The 19,086-nt window shown below is 44.2% G+C and overlaps 1 protein-coding gene across 2 annotated transcripts; it reads right to left on the minus strand.

Moving 5' to 3' along the window:
• Positions 1–14,945, minus strand: LOC310758714 (required for drug-induced death protein 1). 2 transcript variants are annotated; one of them, XM_083605608.1, is made up of 2 exons: positions 13,935–14,819; positions 1–3,738 (listed from the first exon to the last, which is right to left on the minus strand). In XM_083605608.1, exons 1-2 carry the CDS (start codon positions 14,481–14,483, stop codon positions 3,619–3,621), a joined length of 669 nt encoding a protein of 222 aa, XP_083461734.1. In that variant the 5' UTR covers positions 14,484–14,819; the 3' UTR covers positions 1–3,618. The 2 variants fall into 2 exon arrangements, with proteins under 2 accessions (XP_083461734.1, XP_083461735.1); XM_083605609.1 differs by lacking the exon at positions 1–3,738 and adding an exon at positions 11,380–11,681 and having other exon boundaries at positions 13,935–14,945.
• Between the last annotated feature and the right edge of the window lie 4,141 nt (positions 14,946–19,086).

Below are 19,086 nucleotides of genomic sequence, written 5' to 3' on the forward strand. Positions count from 1 at the left end.
TTGCACTCTGGTTAAATCTATTTAATTTATCTTAGTACATCAGCTTACTTGTTAGTAGGTTCATTAATATTAAGTAAAACAAAATAACAACCAGCTTTAAAGCATATTTCTTTAAAAAAGCAAGTATTCTTGAATGAATTCTGTAAAGCTCAGAAGGTATATATAAAACGTATCAAAATTAACTATTATCAAGGTAGAAAGATATCATTTCAGGAATGCAAATACTTGATTCTTCTGTCAACACTGGACAAGATAATTCTTTAAATGGCAGCTTTCAGAGATTTCCATCCATAAGGTTAAACCCAGCAAGCCAGCTTAATGCTTTTTCCAGTGAGATATTCATCTGATCTCTTACTCTTGGTGCCTAGGGCATTCCAGGAAGATGAGTTTTATTAAACACCATGACAGATACTTCTGCCCTATACACACAGGCTGCTTGATTGTCTACAGCTGCTTTGACTGGAGCAGGATAATCAGAGAGCTGTGCCAAGGCAACATCTAGTACCCAACAAATGGGGCAAAATTTTGCGTGCCATACAGATGTCTTACACACCTCCCACCAGCTTTGTAATCCTAGGTGTAGCATTCTAGCTGCAAAGCAAGATTGCTGGGGCTACTTTCTATTCCTGCCCTGATTTCTCTGCCAAAAATGCCATTGAGTGCCACATGAACTGCCCTAGACTAGTGAGGCTGTAAAGTGGCCCTCTGCACCACCAATAGAACAGGAATTGTCATTTGCAATGCTGTCAGAAGCCACATGGTCCCAGGACAATCAGATCATAAGGAGCCACCTTATACTGAGATGGACCAATTGCTCATCCAGCTTGGTATTATTTATTTACACTGACTAGTGGTGGCTCTCCAAAGTTTCAGTCTTTCCCAGCCTCACCTGGAGATGCTGGAGAGTGAACCTAGGAGCTTCTGCAGACAGACAGGTGGGAGACACTCACTTATGAATCACCTGACATCATGGCACCAGATGGCCCATTTTTGCCTGCAGGGCTCTTCAGGAGCATTTTGCGAGGTGCTTTACAAGACCCAAGTAGGACTTTGCAAGCACCACCCATCCGTGGTACCTGTAAACCCCCTTTCAGCTGAGCCAGGTCTTCATCTGCCCCACAATTGATGACATATATGAAGTCAAGGGTAGGGGCAGGTGGGTGTGGCTTGGCCAAAATGGCCTTGGGGGCCATGAGAGGAGGCCTAACTAGGTCTAAGTAGGCATGTGGGCTGAAGATTCCTCACCCCTGACCTACAGTCACAGGTCAAGCAGGTGATACAGAAGAAGAATTAAAGTCTACTGAAGAGTAGTGGCGGGGAAATTACATAATAGAGCAGGTGTGGAGAACCTCTTTTATAATGCTAGAATTCATGGACATACAATGAAGCTGAATGTTGGAAAATTCAGGACATATTTTAAAAAACAAACACATAAACTATGGCACTCGCTCACAGTGATGGCCACCAATTTAGATGGGTTTGAAAGAGGATTAGATTCTTAATTCTGTGAAAGGGCTATAGATGCATACTAGCTATGGCAGCTGTGCTCTGCCTCCAGAGCTGAAGGCACTAATGCTTCCAAATATCAGTGCTGGAGACCACAGGAGACGAGAATACTCTTGGGCTCAGGTCTTGCTTGAGAGCTTCTCAGAAGCAGCTTGGCTGGGCACTGTGACAACCGGATGTCTTGATCCTGCAGGATCATCATATGGTCTCACATTCTAACCTGATGCTGCTGAACTACAGCTCCCATAAACTCTTAGCTATTGAGACATGCTTGCTGAGGCTGATGGGAGTCATAGTTCTGCCACATCTGAAGGGCCAAAGGTTTCCCACATCTTTAATAGAGGTTTATAAAAGCACGCATGGTGTGAAATTAGCACAGTGGTGGGGAACATTCTTCAGCCTGAGGACAGCAGTCTCTTCTGGGCAGCCTTCTAGGGGCTGCATGGTAGGCAGGGCCAGAGGCAAAAGCAGGCAGAGCAATGAATGCAAATGTTACCTTTGTACCATAGGCTAGTTTATACACACACCCCTGCCTTTATCCTCTATCCAAGCAAATGGAACTACGTAATTATTTGCCCTCAAAAACACATTTCAGCCACTGAAGGCGGGCATGAGGCAAGGCTGGTGAAAGTGGGCGTGGTTTGCATAAATGTTCCCTTCCCTTAAGAGAGATAAAAGCACTACCAGGGCCTGGCAACCCTACCCACAGGGGTCTCACAATTCTCCAGGTGAGAACCAGGACTCCCAAGGTATCTGGAACTGATCGCAAGATGCTTGGCTACGTGACGGAGCCCATGCAATAATGTCCTCAAGTTCTCATTTTGTCAAATAATTTCTCTTCCCAATTCCCCCTTTTCGTCCATCTTTTCTGGTCTTTGCCTGCTTCTGCTGTTGCTCCTGCTCCTGCGTGCTCTAACATGTAGACCAGGGATGGGTAACCTGTGGCTCTGCAGATGCTGTTGGACTCCAATTCCCATCCGCCCCAGCCAGCATGGCCAGTGGTCAGGGATGATGGGAGTTGTAGTCCAACAACATCCAGAAGTTCCCAATCTCGGATACAGACATTCCACAGATGCAGCTTTTCTTGCCTCTGTGGAACACCAGGCCACCATGCAGCATTACTAAGGCCTGACCAGAATTATGAAAACATCCTCTCTTTGTTTTCCTTTTATGTGTCTCATTTACCTGTCACTCTACCTCCATTTCCTCCTACATGCTGTCCTTTTCTTTGCCCACAGATTTTGCTTTTGTCAAGGCCAGCCCAACTAATAGGCAGTAGTACAGTCTGGTCCACTGGGTTGAATGGGGCACTACCGCACCAACTTCAGTTTACCCTCAGTCAACCTCCATCTCCCTGCCTTTTTTCAATTATAATTGGTCCAAAAGATGTAACTGGCTTTCAGCTTCCTCCTCCTTAGCTTCAGTGTTTCCTGTGCAGAACTCAGCAAGGAGGAGTTTAGGGACAAAATTAGAATTAATTGACTTTGCCTATCATTGACCGTGGTTGTGCCTGTCATTGGCTCTGGCTCCACCTACTGTTGGCCTCCTGCCTTACACGCCAGCAGTCCCAGTGGAGACCAGTCACCACTGTTAGGCAAAGGTGGCTGCCTCAAGGGGTGAGGAATGGAGGTGAGGTGCTGAAGGACAGAGTTGTGCATGTCGCACAGTCTACCCTATACCTCTCAGGCCTCATGTGTGGCGGGGGCCACTGTCCTGCCACCAGTGTTCATTCAGCTGACAATCCAGTAGGATTTTGCACATGGAATGGGAGGTGGGGAGCCATCCTTGCCTCAGGCGGCCAAATGTCTTGGACCAATCCTGCTGGTGAGTGGTTGACACACAGTTACTATATTTCTAAAGCTAGCCCAGCTAATCAACGTTTTGTTCTTTTGGCCTTACTCATTCTTTTGATCAAAGCACTTGTCAGAGAACTACTCAAGTCCAGAGCAGCAAATGAGCCATTCTGAATGTTCAATCTTTTCTATTTTTTCTTTCTTGGTGCTGAGTTGGGAGACATTTCTGAAGACGAAGTTTCGGCGAAAGGGAAATTTGGCCAGGTGCTTCAGCGACCGTTCCTTCCGTCTTCAACCCAAATGTGGCAGGCTGCAAGTCTTAACGAAACGCCGTAGCTATTGAAACAGCCACTCCAAGAGGAGATGAGTAGGCATTAGCTAATCCCTGCAGACCGAGTACCAGATAACGGCATCCTTTTTGCAGTGCTTTGCCCACATTCTAGAAGAAAAGAACAGAGAACACTACTGAAGAGCAGGACATACTCAAGAAAGTGACAACATATACCCCATGTTTCCTCAAGGTGGCATACATGGGTCTCCCAACCTCTCCATTTTAATCTCACAACAACCCTGTAAGGTAGTTTAGGCTGAGAGATTGTGACTGGCCCAAGGTCACCCAGTGAACTTCATATCTGAGTTGAAATTTGAACCCCTGTCTTCCAGGTCCTGGTCCAACACTAACCATTACACCACACATATTTTTACATTTATTTTCAGCTGCAAAAAAAATATTATTTGAGTGAGGCTCTGTTCTCACAATGCTTTCTGGTCACAAGGTATAGGAAAGCCAGTGCAGTGTACAGTGGTACCTCGGGTTACATATGCTTCAGGTTACATATGTTTCAGGTTACAGACGCCACTAACCCAGAAATAGTACCTCGGGTTAAGAACTTTGCTTCAGAATGAGAACAGAAATCGTGCTCCGGTGGCGTGGCAGCAGCAGGAGGCCCCATTAGCTAAAGTGGTGCTTCAGGTTAAGAACAGTTTCAGGTTAAGAATGGACCTCCGGAACGAATTAAGTACTTAACCCAAGGTACCACTGTACTAGAAAGAGTGGTGTACTCAGATCTGGGAGACCGGGGTTTGAATCCCTACTTAGCCATGAGGCTCACCGTGGAGCTGGCCACCATCTCTTAGCCTACACTACCACACAGAGTTACTGGTTAATGGTATGGGGTGCAGCCCCTTAGTTCCTTGGGGCGGGGAGCAGGATACATTTGTAACAAGGGCCAGCTCACGCGTGAGACAAGGTGAGGCGATCATCTCGGGTGCAGGGATCCACAGGAGCAGCAGGTTCTGATATAGATTTTTATCCCCCTCTCCCTTGTTTCCGATGCAGATCTCCATTCACCTATTCTACTCTGCTGGGGAGCGGGGCACTATTTTGTGGTTTGCCTCAGGTGTCAAAATGTCTTGGGCTGGTCCTGGATACCATGTTGATTTCACCTGAATGTGACTTTTGAAGGCGGTCAGAGTCAGCATTTATCACAATCATGCAAGGCTTTGTTTTCCATGGAATTCCTCTATATGATATCACTTTCGTTGACCAACCTACGTACATATATATGCACACATACGGACATTCCTTTCCTGCCTTATACCTCAAAGGGTTCTCAAGACAGCTTACAAATAATGTAAAGACAGAAAATATACAATGCAACCAACACCTACCCCCATTTCCTTCTCACCAAAACCACTTCCTTTACACTGCCTGCACCTCTTTAGGAAGGCACATCAAGTGCCTCAGAACTCCATTAAAATCTGAGAAGAGGAAGAACTGTGAGGGAAGAGCGAGGCCATGTTTGCCATCAGGGAATGAGTGTTTCCACCTGCCTTGCACCACTCTTCAGCAAGAGTGCTAGATTGGCTCCACTGGTGCGTTTGCACTATGCCATCATCCCTACCTTCCTCCCCTTCTCCTGACAACTCATGGGGTCAGGTGAGTACCACCACTCTACCATGGCATCTGCTACTGCCTACGGAAGCTGCTTCCAAAATAAATCAATGGGGACTTTCTGGTCTTTGGTTTGTTTGGTTTTGCTAGGAGCTGTCATCAGCTTTGCAATATTCAATATTTTTGAATATTGGTGACCTTTGTGTTCACTTAAATTTTGTTGATTTTTTATAGTAATTTGTTGTAATGGTGTTCTACTTTTTATTAGGTATCATTGTTGCACTGCTCTCTTTAGACTCTTTCTTTTTATGTGAATCTATGACTATCACCTTTTTGAAAAAGCCTTTATTTATTTATATAGGTAAGGTTGTTGCCTCTATTTTATAACATAATAAGAAACAAGCCTTAAGGAATAGAGGGTTGAAAAGACATTAAAAAGAACAAAAGGCAGTTCCCCCAGATTCATGCTGCGACAAATGAAACAAAACCTCACTGGAAGCTGCTATGCTGTTTTTGCAGCAAATACTTGGTGCTGGAGGAGTGTATGAGACTCCCTGGAATTCAAGCTATTTCCTTTAGACTGAGATTGCCTCAAGTACTAGATTACACAACACCAGCTATCTATCACCATGGGCTCATTCATCAGTTCATACTCAGGAAAAACTTAGTTGTGGATTGTTGACTGAGTCTGAATAAAGACTTGGTCATATCCACACTATACATTCAAAACACTAGGATACCACAATAATTATCAAAAGCTAATGCTATTCTAGGCTGCATAAACAGAACTATAGGGACGTAATAGTTCTGCTCCATTTCGCCTTGAGCATACCATTCCTGGGGAACTATGTCCAGTTCTGGGCACCACAATTTAAGAAGGATATTGACAAGCTGGAATGTGTGCAGAGGAGGGCTACCAAGATTATCAAGGTCACCTTATGAGGAATTGCAGTTGGATATGTTTAGCCTGGATAGGAGGAGACTGAGAGGAGATATAATAGCTATCTTCAAATATCTAAATGGCTGTCACATGCAAGATGGAGCAAGCTTGCTTTCTCTTTCTCTGGAGGGTTGGACCCAAACCAATGGCTTCAAGTTATAAACAATGAGATTCCAACTAAACGTTGGGAAGAACTTTCTGATGGTAAGAGCTGTTTGGCAGTGGAATGGACTCCCTTGGAAGGTGGTGGATTTTCCTTCATTGGAGGTTTTTAAGAAGAGGTTGGATGGCCATCTGTCATGGATGTTTTAGCTGAGATTCCTGTATTGCAGGCGATTGAAATAGTTGACCCTCAGGGTCCTTTCCAACTCTTCACTTCTATGAAGTGGCTAAATTTTGGCCCTTTGGTCCAAACTACAGTGGTACCTCGGGTTACATACGCTTCAGGTTACAGACTCCGCTAACCCAGAAATAGTGCTTCAGGTTAAGAACTTTGCTTCAGGATGAGAACAGAAATTGTACTCTGGTGGCGCGGCAGCAGCAGGAGGCCCCATTAGCTAAAGTGGTGCTTCAGGTTAAGAACAGTTTCAGGTTAAGTACGGACCTCTGGAACGAATTAAGTACTTAACCTGAGGTACCACTGTAATTCTAAAACTTGCTGCAGCAGCAAACTTAAGGCAGGGCAGTGATTGAACTTGTGACCCTCTAGTTGTTGGACTATAAATTCCATCATCCCTGACCACAGGCCATGTTGGCTGGGCTGATGGGAGTTGTAATCCAACATTATCTGGAAGGTTCAGAGTTCCCCATCTCTGTGATAGGGCCTACAAATAGTTGCACAATCACCTCTTTAAAATGCACTGGTGCAGCCAACTCCCTATCAAATGCTTAGAATTGTGTGAAGTCATTGGTGCAAGATCAGAATAAATTCCTGTTTGAGGAGGAGAAAGATGAAGCTGGAAAGCCACCAACAGAGGTGGTCACATAGAGGACATCATTGTCTCATCCTCTATCTAGCCTTGGCCAAATTACTTCACCTCTTTTGTTTCATTGGGCCTGGCAGAGATTGTGTCATAAAATGCTTGGACCTTGGCCAAAACAATGGAGCCCTGATTTCAACAGGGTTCAAGGTACTTTCCAACACAAACATACAGCATGACCTTTGTGTTCATTTCCTATACACGATGAAGCAATATTTAAGAGGCGGGATGTGAAAGTCTCACCGAAACCTGTAGCGAATGACACAGACAACAAATCATGGCCATCAAACTCCCTGTGTACACACATTATACCTTTAAATCACATTTGAAGCACATTTGCCCCCTCAAAGAATTATGGGCACTGCACTTTGTTAAGGGTTACTGGAATTGTAACTCTTTGAGGGGTAAACTACAATGCCCATAATTCTTTGAGGAAAAGAATGTGTTTCAAATGTGCTTTAAAGCTGACATGACTGCTGCATGTTGGATCTTATATACAAGACTATCAGCACCAACACGTGAGCTAATCATCCTTTCAGTTGACCCATACAATATATGAAATTTCCACAGACAACCTGATGCTTACTATTTTGTCCAGGGATAGGGAACCTATGGCCATTGTCCCTGACTGAATGACCTTGAACCAGTCACTTGGGCCAGAGTAACCTACTTCACAGGGTTGTTGTAAGGATAAAAGGGGGAAAGGGTCATTTATATCCCAATGACTTCAAGGTGGCATACATGGCTCTCCCCACCTCTCCATTTTCTCCTCACAACTACCCTGTGAGGTAAATTAGGCTGGGAGACAGTGACTGGCCAAAGGTCACTCAGTGAGCTTCCTGGCTGAGTGGGGATTTGAACCCTGGTTTCACAGGTCCTAGTCCAACATTCTAACCACTACACCACACTGGCCACCTTGACCTCCTTGCAGAAAAGGGTTGGTACGAGGGAAAGACTGGTAATTCCAATGGCAGAGCATGTAGAAGTTCGCAGGTTCAATCCCCAGGTAGTGCTGAAACCCTGGAGAGCCCCTGATAGTCATTGTAGACTGAGCAAGACGGACCAATGGTTTGATTCAGTATAAGGCAGCTTCCTATGTCCTTAAAAGGACAGGTATACGTATAATGAATAAATAAATAAATAAACAGCAAGAGTAGTATTTTCAGTGGTAAAACTCTTGCAGCAAACCAGCAGCAAAGTGTTAATGCTGATGCAGTCGGACACAGAACGGAAGGGAGGTCTATTATTTTATCTCTTTGTCTCTGTTGCAGAGGGTGGGAAACGAAGCTCACACTTCTTGCTAATTGGAACATTGTCAAAGTAAGGATGCCAAGCGGCACAAAGAGATGCAAAGCATCTGTCACGTGGATTAGCTTAGAGTATTTTACAGACTGAAATGGCAGGTTCTCTTTTGATCTACAGGAATGCTGGCTTCAGCTCAGATAGGACTGGTTTCTTCTTAAAAGGGAAAGGGGAAAAGGGGGGAGGTGAAATCCAACAGGCTCCTTCACTGGATTTAACTTGTTATTTGTTTTTTCAAAGACAATTCTGTTTGTGCTGCAAGAGCAGCCTTCAGCCACAAGAATTATCCAAAGAAGATTGCATGAACATAAAGTTGTTATTACATACTTATAAGTGGAGCCTGCAACAAAATGCTGCACTCTTTTTTTTCCAGGATTCCATCCACTCAATTTCCCCTTGTCCCCTCCCAATAGTCAACAGTCAACCAACCAGCATTCTGTAGCCACTGAGCAGCACTCTCAGTCCTCACTAGGTTCTTTGCAGGGAGGAGTGTCCTTCACCTTTTATCCAAGGATATATAGATATTTAATTCTCAAACCTGGTTATGAACTCCCTCAAACCTGCTAAGAGGGTAAGAGGCCTCTTCTGGATCAGGCCAGTGGCCCACGCCCACCTAGTGCAGCATCCTGCTCTCACAACCAGATGCCCATAGGAAGCCCAAAAGGAGCAGCTGGGCACAACAACACTATCCGTCTTCTGCTGTTTCCCTGCTGCCAGCATTCAGAAGTATGCTGCCTCCACCAGTGAAGGTTAATAGCACAGCCATCAGAGTTAGTAGCCAGTGCTGATACTCCTTGTTTTCTGTGTGTTGTTTTGCCTACAGAAACAACAGCATTCACATCCGGGGCACTGTAAACAGAGGAATGTATTACGCCTCACCTACCAGTCTACATGAAGTTCCATAAGGGGGGAAAAATCAGATCCCTTTTACCAAGTAATTTGCAATCTAAATAGGCAACAGGGGAGATAAAATGGGGTTTGAGAGAGAAGCAAATGTGTGAGCAAAAGCAGGTTAAGGCACTTAATACTTCGCTACAGGAAGATGGATTAAGAGGTTTTTAAGCCTTGTAGAAAGACTTGGATTTTGAGGAGGGTGTTGAAGGGGTGGGGCAGACAGACAGACAGACAGACAGACAAGAGAGAGAGAGAGAGAGAGAGAGAGAGAGAGAGAGAGAGATTGAGAGAGAGAGATTGAGAGAGAGAGAGAGAGAGAGAGAGAGAGAGAGAAGAGATGGTACCACGTACATGGTCAGGGAGCAAGGAGAAAATTTCACCCATACTGGGCAGCATAGGAGAATGTGCAGCAGGAGACTCACTTGAAGGTGGCAAAGCTGAAGCTGTGGTCATAACAAGCAAACCAGGACTGGTGTGCTCTAGGGCAGTTAAGATCCTCAGCACTATCCTAAACAAAGTAATCCATGCTCTGGTAACCTCCAGGCTAGATTACAGCAATGCACTCAATGTGTCTTTGAAGATGGTTTGGAGGCAGCAGCTGGTGCAAAATGCTTCAGTTGTTTGGAATCATGCAATGCCGCTTCTGAAGAGTATGCAGCGGCAACCCACATGCTACACAGCCCAAATCAAGGTTTTAATGCTTCCCTGAATGAGTTAGGACCCAGTTATCTAAAGAAGCACCTCCCTTGGCATTGTCCTGCCTGGGCATTTAAGATTTGTCAGGAAGGTCCTTCTTGTCACTCTATCACTAAGCAAAACCTTAGGTGCTTTAGCTTGAGACAGGGCCTCATCAATGATGGCACCTTGAATGTGACATCTTCTTCCCTTGAGGCATGATTGGCACCAGCATGGTTCAACTATTGGCACCAGCTGAACAAATACATCAGAAGGGTTTTGAGATATTGAGCCACCTGGTACAGATACAGAATGAGCTTACCTGATGGATCCCCTTACCCCATATATGCCCATTCAACCACTTTGAGAAACTAGCGCTTTTACAAGTACCACAAAATATTTGTCCTGCACTGGCAGGGAACTGAATTTTCAGCAGCACTTGCATTTTTGAACTCCTTACCCATTGATACTAGGCAGGTGCCTTCATTGTATTGTTTTTAGTGCCTGCTGAATTATTTGTTGCTTAGGCAAACCTACCCACATATGTAAGGTTGTCATGCATTTTAATAGGCTTTTTTTTTAAAGGTATGCTTCAAACCACTGATTATATGTATACTTCGATTGTTTAGGCCAGCTTGTCTTTAACTTCTGCTTTTATTGATAATTATAACGTAATTATCTAATCACGCCCTTCCTCCAAAAGGAAGTAAACCAATTAGAGGTTTTGACAATAGGCGTACATATTTTATAATTAAATAAATAAATATTACTATTCAGGCTTGAGATAGTTTTATTGACTAGTTTTGTATTTTTATCTGAATGTGACCCTACTTGAGTTTGCTTTTTAGTAAAGGAAGTGATACAAAATTTTCTAAATAACTAAAACAAAATGGAATTTAAAACAATAAACTTTCAGTGTACAAATTTAAACAACTGATTGCATTCAGGATAGCACAGTTACAAGGAAAATGAACATTCTTGTCTCCTACCACTTTGTCACCTGATACATATAGGATCCACCCTTTTATTTTTATTGTAATTTGTTTTAACGGATTTTAATATTGTGTTTTTATATTGTTGTGACCCACACTGGGACCATTTGATGAAGGGCAAGTAAGGAATCAAATTACTACTATTAATTTGATTATCATAAGAATTTTGGTTTCGGCATTTATTAGACCCTTTTCTTCTTTAAAGAGATTCCCCTCCCCCACGACTGTTTTAAACAGTGTTGCTGTCAACTATCTAAGACCAGCTGCTGCATTAATTATAACAAAATTAACTGTTATTAATTATGAGGACAAGAATTCAGCTTTATTAATCAGGCATCTGAAAACTAAGCAGCTAAGCTTTTAATGATCAAAACTTGAAATAAAATAAGCTAAATGATTTTTTATAAAAAATAATAAATCCATATTTTTAGAGAACATTGAAAATGGCTCATATGCAGGATGCCACCGTGTCATACATCCTGCCAGATTTTCACTGGAGCACCAACAAAGAGAAATTATGGCTATCTTTCATTGATACACAATTGCTACACCATTGCATTTTTTATTATCTCTTTTGTACATACAACCACCCAATTCAGATTTGTAACCAGGTCTCATCACAGTGACTTGCCAAAGGCAATTTTATATAGTTCACTTGATTCAATAATTTCCACAGCATGTACTTTGCAGGTTTTCTTTTTCATCCTGAAAGGAAGTGTGCAAAATAGAGCATTTATTTTATCTGCCAAGCCATTGAAAATCTACCATAGTGTTTTTGCCAGTTGAATAAGTTTCTGGTTTATTTCTTCATATGTTTTTATTTTTAGCCTCAGTTTTTATTGTTTGGTTTAATATTGAATGGCTATTTGTATTTTTGTATACAACACGATGAAATCTATATATGGATGAAGATTTGCCTCTTTCAATACTTTTAACCATTATGGGATTCTTAACCTAATCCTCATCCAACTCCAATGTGGAGTGCTGGTTTTAACTTACAAAGCCCTAAGAGATGGGTAGGGAACCAGTGGCTCTGCTGATATGGTTGGGTTACAACTGCTTTCATCCCTGACCACTGGCCACGCTGGGGCTGATGAGAATTGCAATCCAATAACAACTGGAGAGCAACGAAGTACCTCAAGAATCCCCTCTCGCTCATGACCTTGCTCTTAGATGAGCATCAGGGACCCTCCTCCATCCATGGAAGTATAACAGAAAAGACGGTCTTTTCCACTGAGGTACATAGTTCATGAAACACCCTCCCCTGACCACCCTCATTATTGTCTTTTTGACTTCAGGTCAAAATATTTTTTTATTTGCACAGGCTGGCTGTTGTGCTGGAACCTTAACATGACAAGGGAATAAATTTCACTTCACTTTATGATAGCGAATGTAGAGAGTGGCTGTTATTTTGCACAACTTAATCTGGGAAATCTTTTAGCCACAAACAAACACCTGGCCTCTCTGTGTGTGCATTTTAACACAAAAAGTCTCCGTATCTTCATGGTCCATTCTTTTATTTCCTATTATAAAACCAGTGTTCCACAGCTACTACAAGATTATCTTTCCTAATTAGAGCAATAGACAGCAAAACCGACCCAGATCCCTTTTTGTCTCTGGAAAGCCCCACTCTGACCATGTGGTTTCTTGAATGATTCTTCCCCAAAGCCATAGCTGTCAACCTTCCCTTTTTTTTGTGGGAAATTCCCTTATTCCAGCACCGTTTCCCGCTGCTATCCCGGATTGTTAGATATCCCGTAGACTGTCCCCGGGACAAGTGAAGCTGCTGCTCCCTTATTTTCAAATCTGAAAGTTGACAGCTATGCCCAAATCCCTGAACTGAGCAAACTAGATGACCTCCAAGATCACATCCATCTTCAACATCCTACAGTCCTTCAAAAGCAGGTGGCTTCAGACTTGCAATGAACATGCACACAAGCATGTCAACAACTGGGATTGTTGCTACGACCTCTGAAAGCGAGAAAGGGCAGTCTTGGGTCACTGTACAGAAGACCTTACGAATGCTGAGAGAACTGAACTGAGCACCATCCTGGACCCTCTACATGTTCTCTAGGAGTCATCTGAACAGAAAGGTTAAGCATATACCCTTGCGCACAAGGCCAGCCCAAGACATTTTGGCACCTGAGGAAAATGATACAATAATCTTTATTATCATTGTCCCATACAGAACAACGAAATTGAAAAAAAAATCTACATCAGACACTCAAAAACCCACAAGCCTGCTATCCCAGCCTGGTTAGCCCCTCAAAACACCCCGCTTTCACACCCAAGCCCACCAGGGAAGAAGGGGTGAGTGAAGATCTGCATCAGGAACGAAGGAGGAATAGAGATCTACATCCGGATCTGCTGCCCCCGTGGAGCCTGCCACCTGAGGCCAGGGGTACCAACTTGAATAAAATATTGGGAGAGACCAGGTAAGTCCGGCCCCATATAATTGATCGCATGACATGGCACATGAACACCATGTGAATGGCAATGCCCATCAACTTAGGGGACCCTGGCACCCTCAAATATATATATTTTTGGGGGGCGTAAGGGACCTCCACCCCCTAGGAGTTGGCTGCTGTGCCTGAGGCGGTTGCCTCACTTAGCCAGCCTCCTGGATGGGTCGGCTCTGCATGAACGCCACTCAGACCAAATATCCCACATTCCCGCAACATAACCAGGTGCTAGTGAAGTGTGGTGAAGGCATTTCAACAATCCGATGCGTCCAGAAATCCCCCAGCAATTTTTAAATATTTGTTTTATTATATAATATGACCGAAGTCTGCCCTCATCCTATCCGATAGCCGGGGCGCTGAGGCTGGGCAAGACACTCGCCTAGCGAGGCTGACCCCCGAATAACGGACCTGCGCGCCATGATCCGCCGAGCGCGCAGGGCCTCGGGGCGCCCGAAACGGCTGAGGCGCCCCTTGTCCCGCCGCCCTCGCCGCCTACCTTGCCGTATTTCTTGAGCTTCCTCCTGCGCTTCTTGCTCTTGCGCTCGGCTTTGGGCTGCTGCTCGTCCCCCGCGCCGCCGAGAGGCTCGTACCTGTCCGGGAGGACGGCGAAGGCGACTTTCTTGGAGGCGCAGCCGGACTCCCCCTCCTCAGCGTGGCCGCTTGGGGCTGTCTGCCTCCTCTCCTCCTCCTCCTCTTCTTCTTCCTCCTTTTCCAGGATAGAGATTTCGTCCTCCGCAGGCCCCCTGGCTCTCCAGGTCCCCCCGACGGTCATGGCGCCCGCAGGTGGCCCCGCGGAGAATGCGCAGGCGGCGCTGGGGAAGAGCCTGAGGCACCTTTGCTGCCTTCCCTCAGCCGAGCGCGCAGGAGGAGATCCGCGCGCCGGGCCGGCGGGAGAGAAGTAACAGGTGGCGCTCAAGGGACACTTTCGCATAGGCGGCGCCAGCGCCAAGGCCGCAGCCTGCCCTCCCTGTGTCCCCACAAAAGGGCAGCGGGCGGGGAGAGTCCGCTTCCCGAGGCTTGGCAGCTGATCCAAGAAGTCCAACATCCTGTGCCAAACGGCGCTGTTGACAACACACACACCCACCCATTTCCAGGGCTTCCTGTTGCACCAGGCACTTCACATACCGACGCACAATAGCCGTGATCGGTAGGGAAAACAATGGCGTTGTGTGCGACTGAACTCTTAAAACAAGAGAAAAAAGTGCTGCCTCAGGAGAAGGGCAATTTCCTCCCCGGGATATTTGATCCATTGGCATCTTCGGAAATTTATAAAGCTGATGGGACAGTTGATTTGGAAACGTTTTCCTTGTCATCTTCTGCTTTCCCTCTTCCGCTTCCAGACCCAATAAAGTGTGAGGCCTTGAGATGAAAAAGATGTTGAAATATACATTTTTTAAAAAAACCAGAAGCATTTTTATTTGGTATTATAGGTCAGGACATTAATAGGCAAGATGTTAAATTGTTTTTATATGCAACAACTGCAGCAAGAGTATTGTTAGCCCAGAAATGGAAACAAGAAGAAATTCAGACGAAAGAAGAACGGCAGACAAAATTAATGGACTATGCAGAATTGGACAAAATGACAGGAAGGATTCAAAACCTGTGGGACTAGAGATTTACAGAAGATTGGAAGAAGTATATGAATTACTTGAAGAGCAACTGCAATCAACAAATTACGCTAGTAGGACTACAAGAAGCTTTGTAAGGAGAAATATACAAAGTGTTACAAAGTAGAAAAAGATAGAGATATTGGTTATGAGTTTGAAATGTAATAGGGAAGATAAGGAATGCATACTGAAAGATTAGATTGGAAAATTTTCAGACAGGATTGATGGAAGTCAAAAAAATTGAATAAGATGTAAAAGTAAGTTTAATTACTGTTGAAAATTATATGTTAAAAAACTAATAAAATTTTATATATATATATATATATATATATATATATATATATATATATATATATATGTTTTTTAACATATCATTTTCAACAGTAATTATATATATATAGTTGTTATTTAGTCGTTTAGTTGTGTCCGACTCTTCGTGACCCCATGGACCAGAGCACACCAGGCACTCCTGTCTTCCACTGCCTCCCGCAGTTTAGTCAAACTCATGCTGGTAGCTTCGAGAACACTGTCCAACCATCTCGTCCTCTGTCGTCCCCTTCTCCTTGTGCCCTCCATCTTTCCCAACATCAGGGTCTTTTCCAGGGAGTCTTCTCTTCTCATGAGGTGGCCAAAGTATTGGAGCCTCAGCTTCACGATCTGTCCTTCCAGTGAGCACTCAGGGCTGATTTCCTTCAGAATGGAGAGGTTTGATCTTCTTCCAGTCCATGGGACTCTCAAGAGTCTCCTCCAGCACCATAATTCAAAAGCATCAATTCTTCGGCAATCAGCCTTCTTTATGGTCCAGCTCTCACTTCCATACATCACTACTGGGAAAACCATAGCTTTTACTATACGGACCTTTGTTGGCAAGGTGGTGTCTCTACTTTTTAAGATGCTGTCTAGGTTTGTCATTGCTTTTCTCCCAAGAAGCAGGCGTCTTTTAATTTTGTGGCTGCTCGCCGCAGCTCAGTGGGACAGGATCTGGTCCCAGGTTCAATCAGTGACCTCTCTAGGTAGGGCTGGAGTGTCCGTCCCCACCCCACCCCACCCTAAATCCTGGACAGCGGCTGCCAGTCAGTGTAGACAGACTGAATATGGTTGCTAGGAATCACAAGTGAGGCAAGTGATGTGGTGGTGAGGTCCTGCTTTCAGGCTGCCCATAAGCATGTTCTTGGCCACTGTGAGATGCTTGACTAGATGTGCTATTGGCCTGATCCAGGAGACTCTTCTTATGCTCATATGATTCATAAGCCGTATGCAAGCATTATTTGAAATCAAGTTGACATAATGCATGTGGTGGCCTGGCCCCCATGTCTCCATTGTTAGCCCTGATCTTGTTTCATTCACCAGGACAGCCAGAAGTAGGTTCTGAGCATATTCAGGTCCAGAAATTGATCAGAATTCTAAACTCCAAAGTGAGTCCAGGTTTGCAGGCATATTGCCTCTGCAAGAGAAGTGAGATCATTTTTTTTGTTTAATGATATAAACCCTCCAGTACTTAATCTTCGCTAAACACTTCACTACACATCCATAAACCAGTTATATGAAATGATCACTTCCTCCTCCTATTTTATGCTATTTCATCTTTAGTTCAGTAGCTCTTTGGTCGGAATTCATTAATAAGCTTATCTTGTTTTCATTTGATGTCGCTACTAAAGTAATTCCCCAAGTAATTAAGAATTTTACCATGCCTCACTGTCCGAGCTCTGTACTAGAAGTGTTCTTTTGATTACTAAGATATTGGGAATTATATACATTTTCCTCCAGCAGTAGCTGTCATAAAGAATCTAATCTTTCTCCCCCACCCCCAAAATCCCATTTTATTCTGCATTACTGGTTTCTAATACTCTATGTGAGAAAAAAAGTAGATTAATCCTGAGGCTGAATTTGGTTTAGCAACATGGGTTTTTGGGGGTGGGGGGTGGGAAGGGAATCTATCATTGTAAATATATTATAATTAAAGGGCACAGCTGGCCAGCAGAGTCCCTAGAGGAAAATCACCAAACCTGTGAATCAAATTCATAGATAGATCATCTAGCACTCAACAAATCTCTTCACAGCTGTACCACCTCATGGAAGAATGTAGCCAAGGCAGAATCAGATAGACCCTTTAGACCAGGCATGGCCAAACTTGGCCCTCCAGTTGTTTTGGGACTACAGTTCCCATCATCCCTGACCACTGGTCCTGTTAGCTAGGATGATGGGAGTTGTAGTCCCAAAACAGCTGGAGAGCCAAGTTTGGCCATGCCTGCTTTAGACTATAGGCTTCCTGTAAGGCACTGGGTTGAATCCCCACATTCCCATCTGCAGCTCATTACAACACTGGAAACTGCCTTATACTGAATCAGAATATGGGTTCATCGACCTCAGAAAAACAGTTGATACATTTAAAACAAAACACTACAGAATATACACTTGTAGCAAAGACCCATTTATTCAGCTAGGAAAGCCCATAAGAAAAATATTTTCATTTAGTCCCTGGAAAACACAGATAGTAGGTACCTGTCATATCTTGACAGGAATACTATTCCACAGAACGGGGCAGCGACAATGAAAGTCTTTTTCCGAGTTACTGTGGAGCGGGCTTGTGAGATCATCAGAATTTGCAGAAGAAAATCTCCCACAAACTGCAATGATCTACAGGGTATATAAGGGCTAAGGCGGTTTCTCAAGTAGCTAATTAACTTACACTTTAGTACAAACACCTTGGACTTGGCTGAGTAGCAGATTGTTAGCCACACACCAGGTGCAGCCTCTGAACCAAGCCCAAAGGTAGTCCTCACGATGCAGTAATCCAACCTTGAGCTCACCTATGCATGGGCGATTTGTGGTCAATCTATCACCATCCATGAATGACCACAACTTGCCTATGAACCAACTTTAGTGTGTAAGCTTTTATGTAAAAGCAGAGTATGCTTACAATTCTTGTTACTTCAGAGGAAAACGGAAAATGTAAATTGCACTGAATAAAAAACTTTTAGGGGAAAATTCTCAACCATTTATGGCAAAGTCCTTCTAAGCCACTGGGTGCTCTTAGTTCAGGGATGGGGAACCTCAGGCCTATGTGACCCTCTTGACACTCCACAGCCACACTCCTCAGCTGCCCTACTTGACACCTCAAGTGTTTTTTTGCCAGTCTGGAATGTGCCCTTGAACTCTGGGATGATGCTTCTTGTTTGCCTAGATTGATAGAGAGGGGTGCATGAGTGTGTGTAGAACCTGGCCTACAGTAACATTTGCTACTTTACCCACTATTGCCTCTTGTCTCACTCACCACTGCCATGTGGCCCCCAAATGGTTGCCCAGGAGGGAATGTGGCCCTCAAGCTTAAAATGCTTCCCAGTTCCTGCTCTAGACCCTTTGTTGTTGTTGTTTAGTTGTTTAGTCGTGTCCGACTCTTCGTGATCCCATGGACCAGAGCACGCCAGGCACTCCTGTCTTCCACGGCCTCCCGCAGTTTAGTCAAACTCATGCTGGAAGCTTCGAGAACACTGTCCAACCATCTCGTCCTCTGTCGTCCCCTTCTCCTTGTGCCCTCCATCTTTCCCAACATCAGGGTCCTTTCCAGGGAGCTCTAGACCCTAGCCCAGCCCTATTTCACAGTCACTGTGCTGATAAAATGGAATCATGTATGCTACCCTAAACCCTTTGGCGGAAGATGCACATAATAAAAATTCTTTGGCAAGGCTGACATTAAATGGTATGGCTAAACTGCTTGTGAGTGATTAAGATAATTTGTTTAGTGTTTTGAGAATTCATCAATTTTACTTGATTTTTAGATGATTAAAATGTTTACATTCTTAAGTTTCATAACCTATCCAGATCCTTAGGAATTGGGCACACTAAGGAAAATCTCAACAACAACAAAAACAGTCCCAAGTTCATATCTGGGATGAATTCACGCTAGGACCTGGGGTCCTCTAAAACTGAACCATGCCCCCTCAAAAAAAAAAGAAACAAGGCCAAGGTTGGGGAGGGGAGGCACTTGGGTTGGTTTTAAGAAACTATTTGGAAATAAAAGAAACACACAAATCTAAACGC

Source organism: Podarcis filfolensis (genome assembly GCF_964270895.1).
Source record: "Podarcis filfolensis genome assembly, chromosome: 3".
In the NCBI taxonomy this organism is placed as follows: Eukaryota; Metazoa; Chordata; class Lepidosauria; order Squamata; family Lacertidae; genus Podarcis; species Podarcis filfolensis.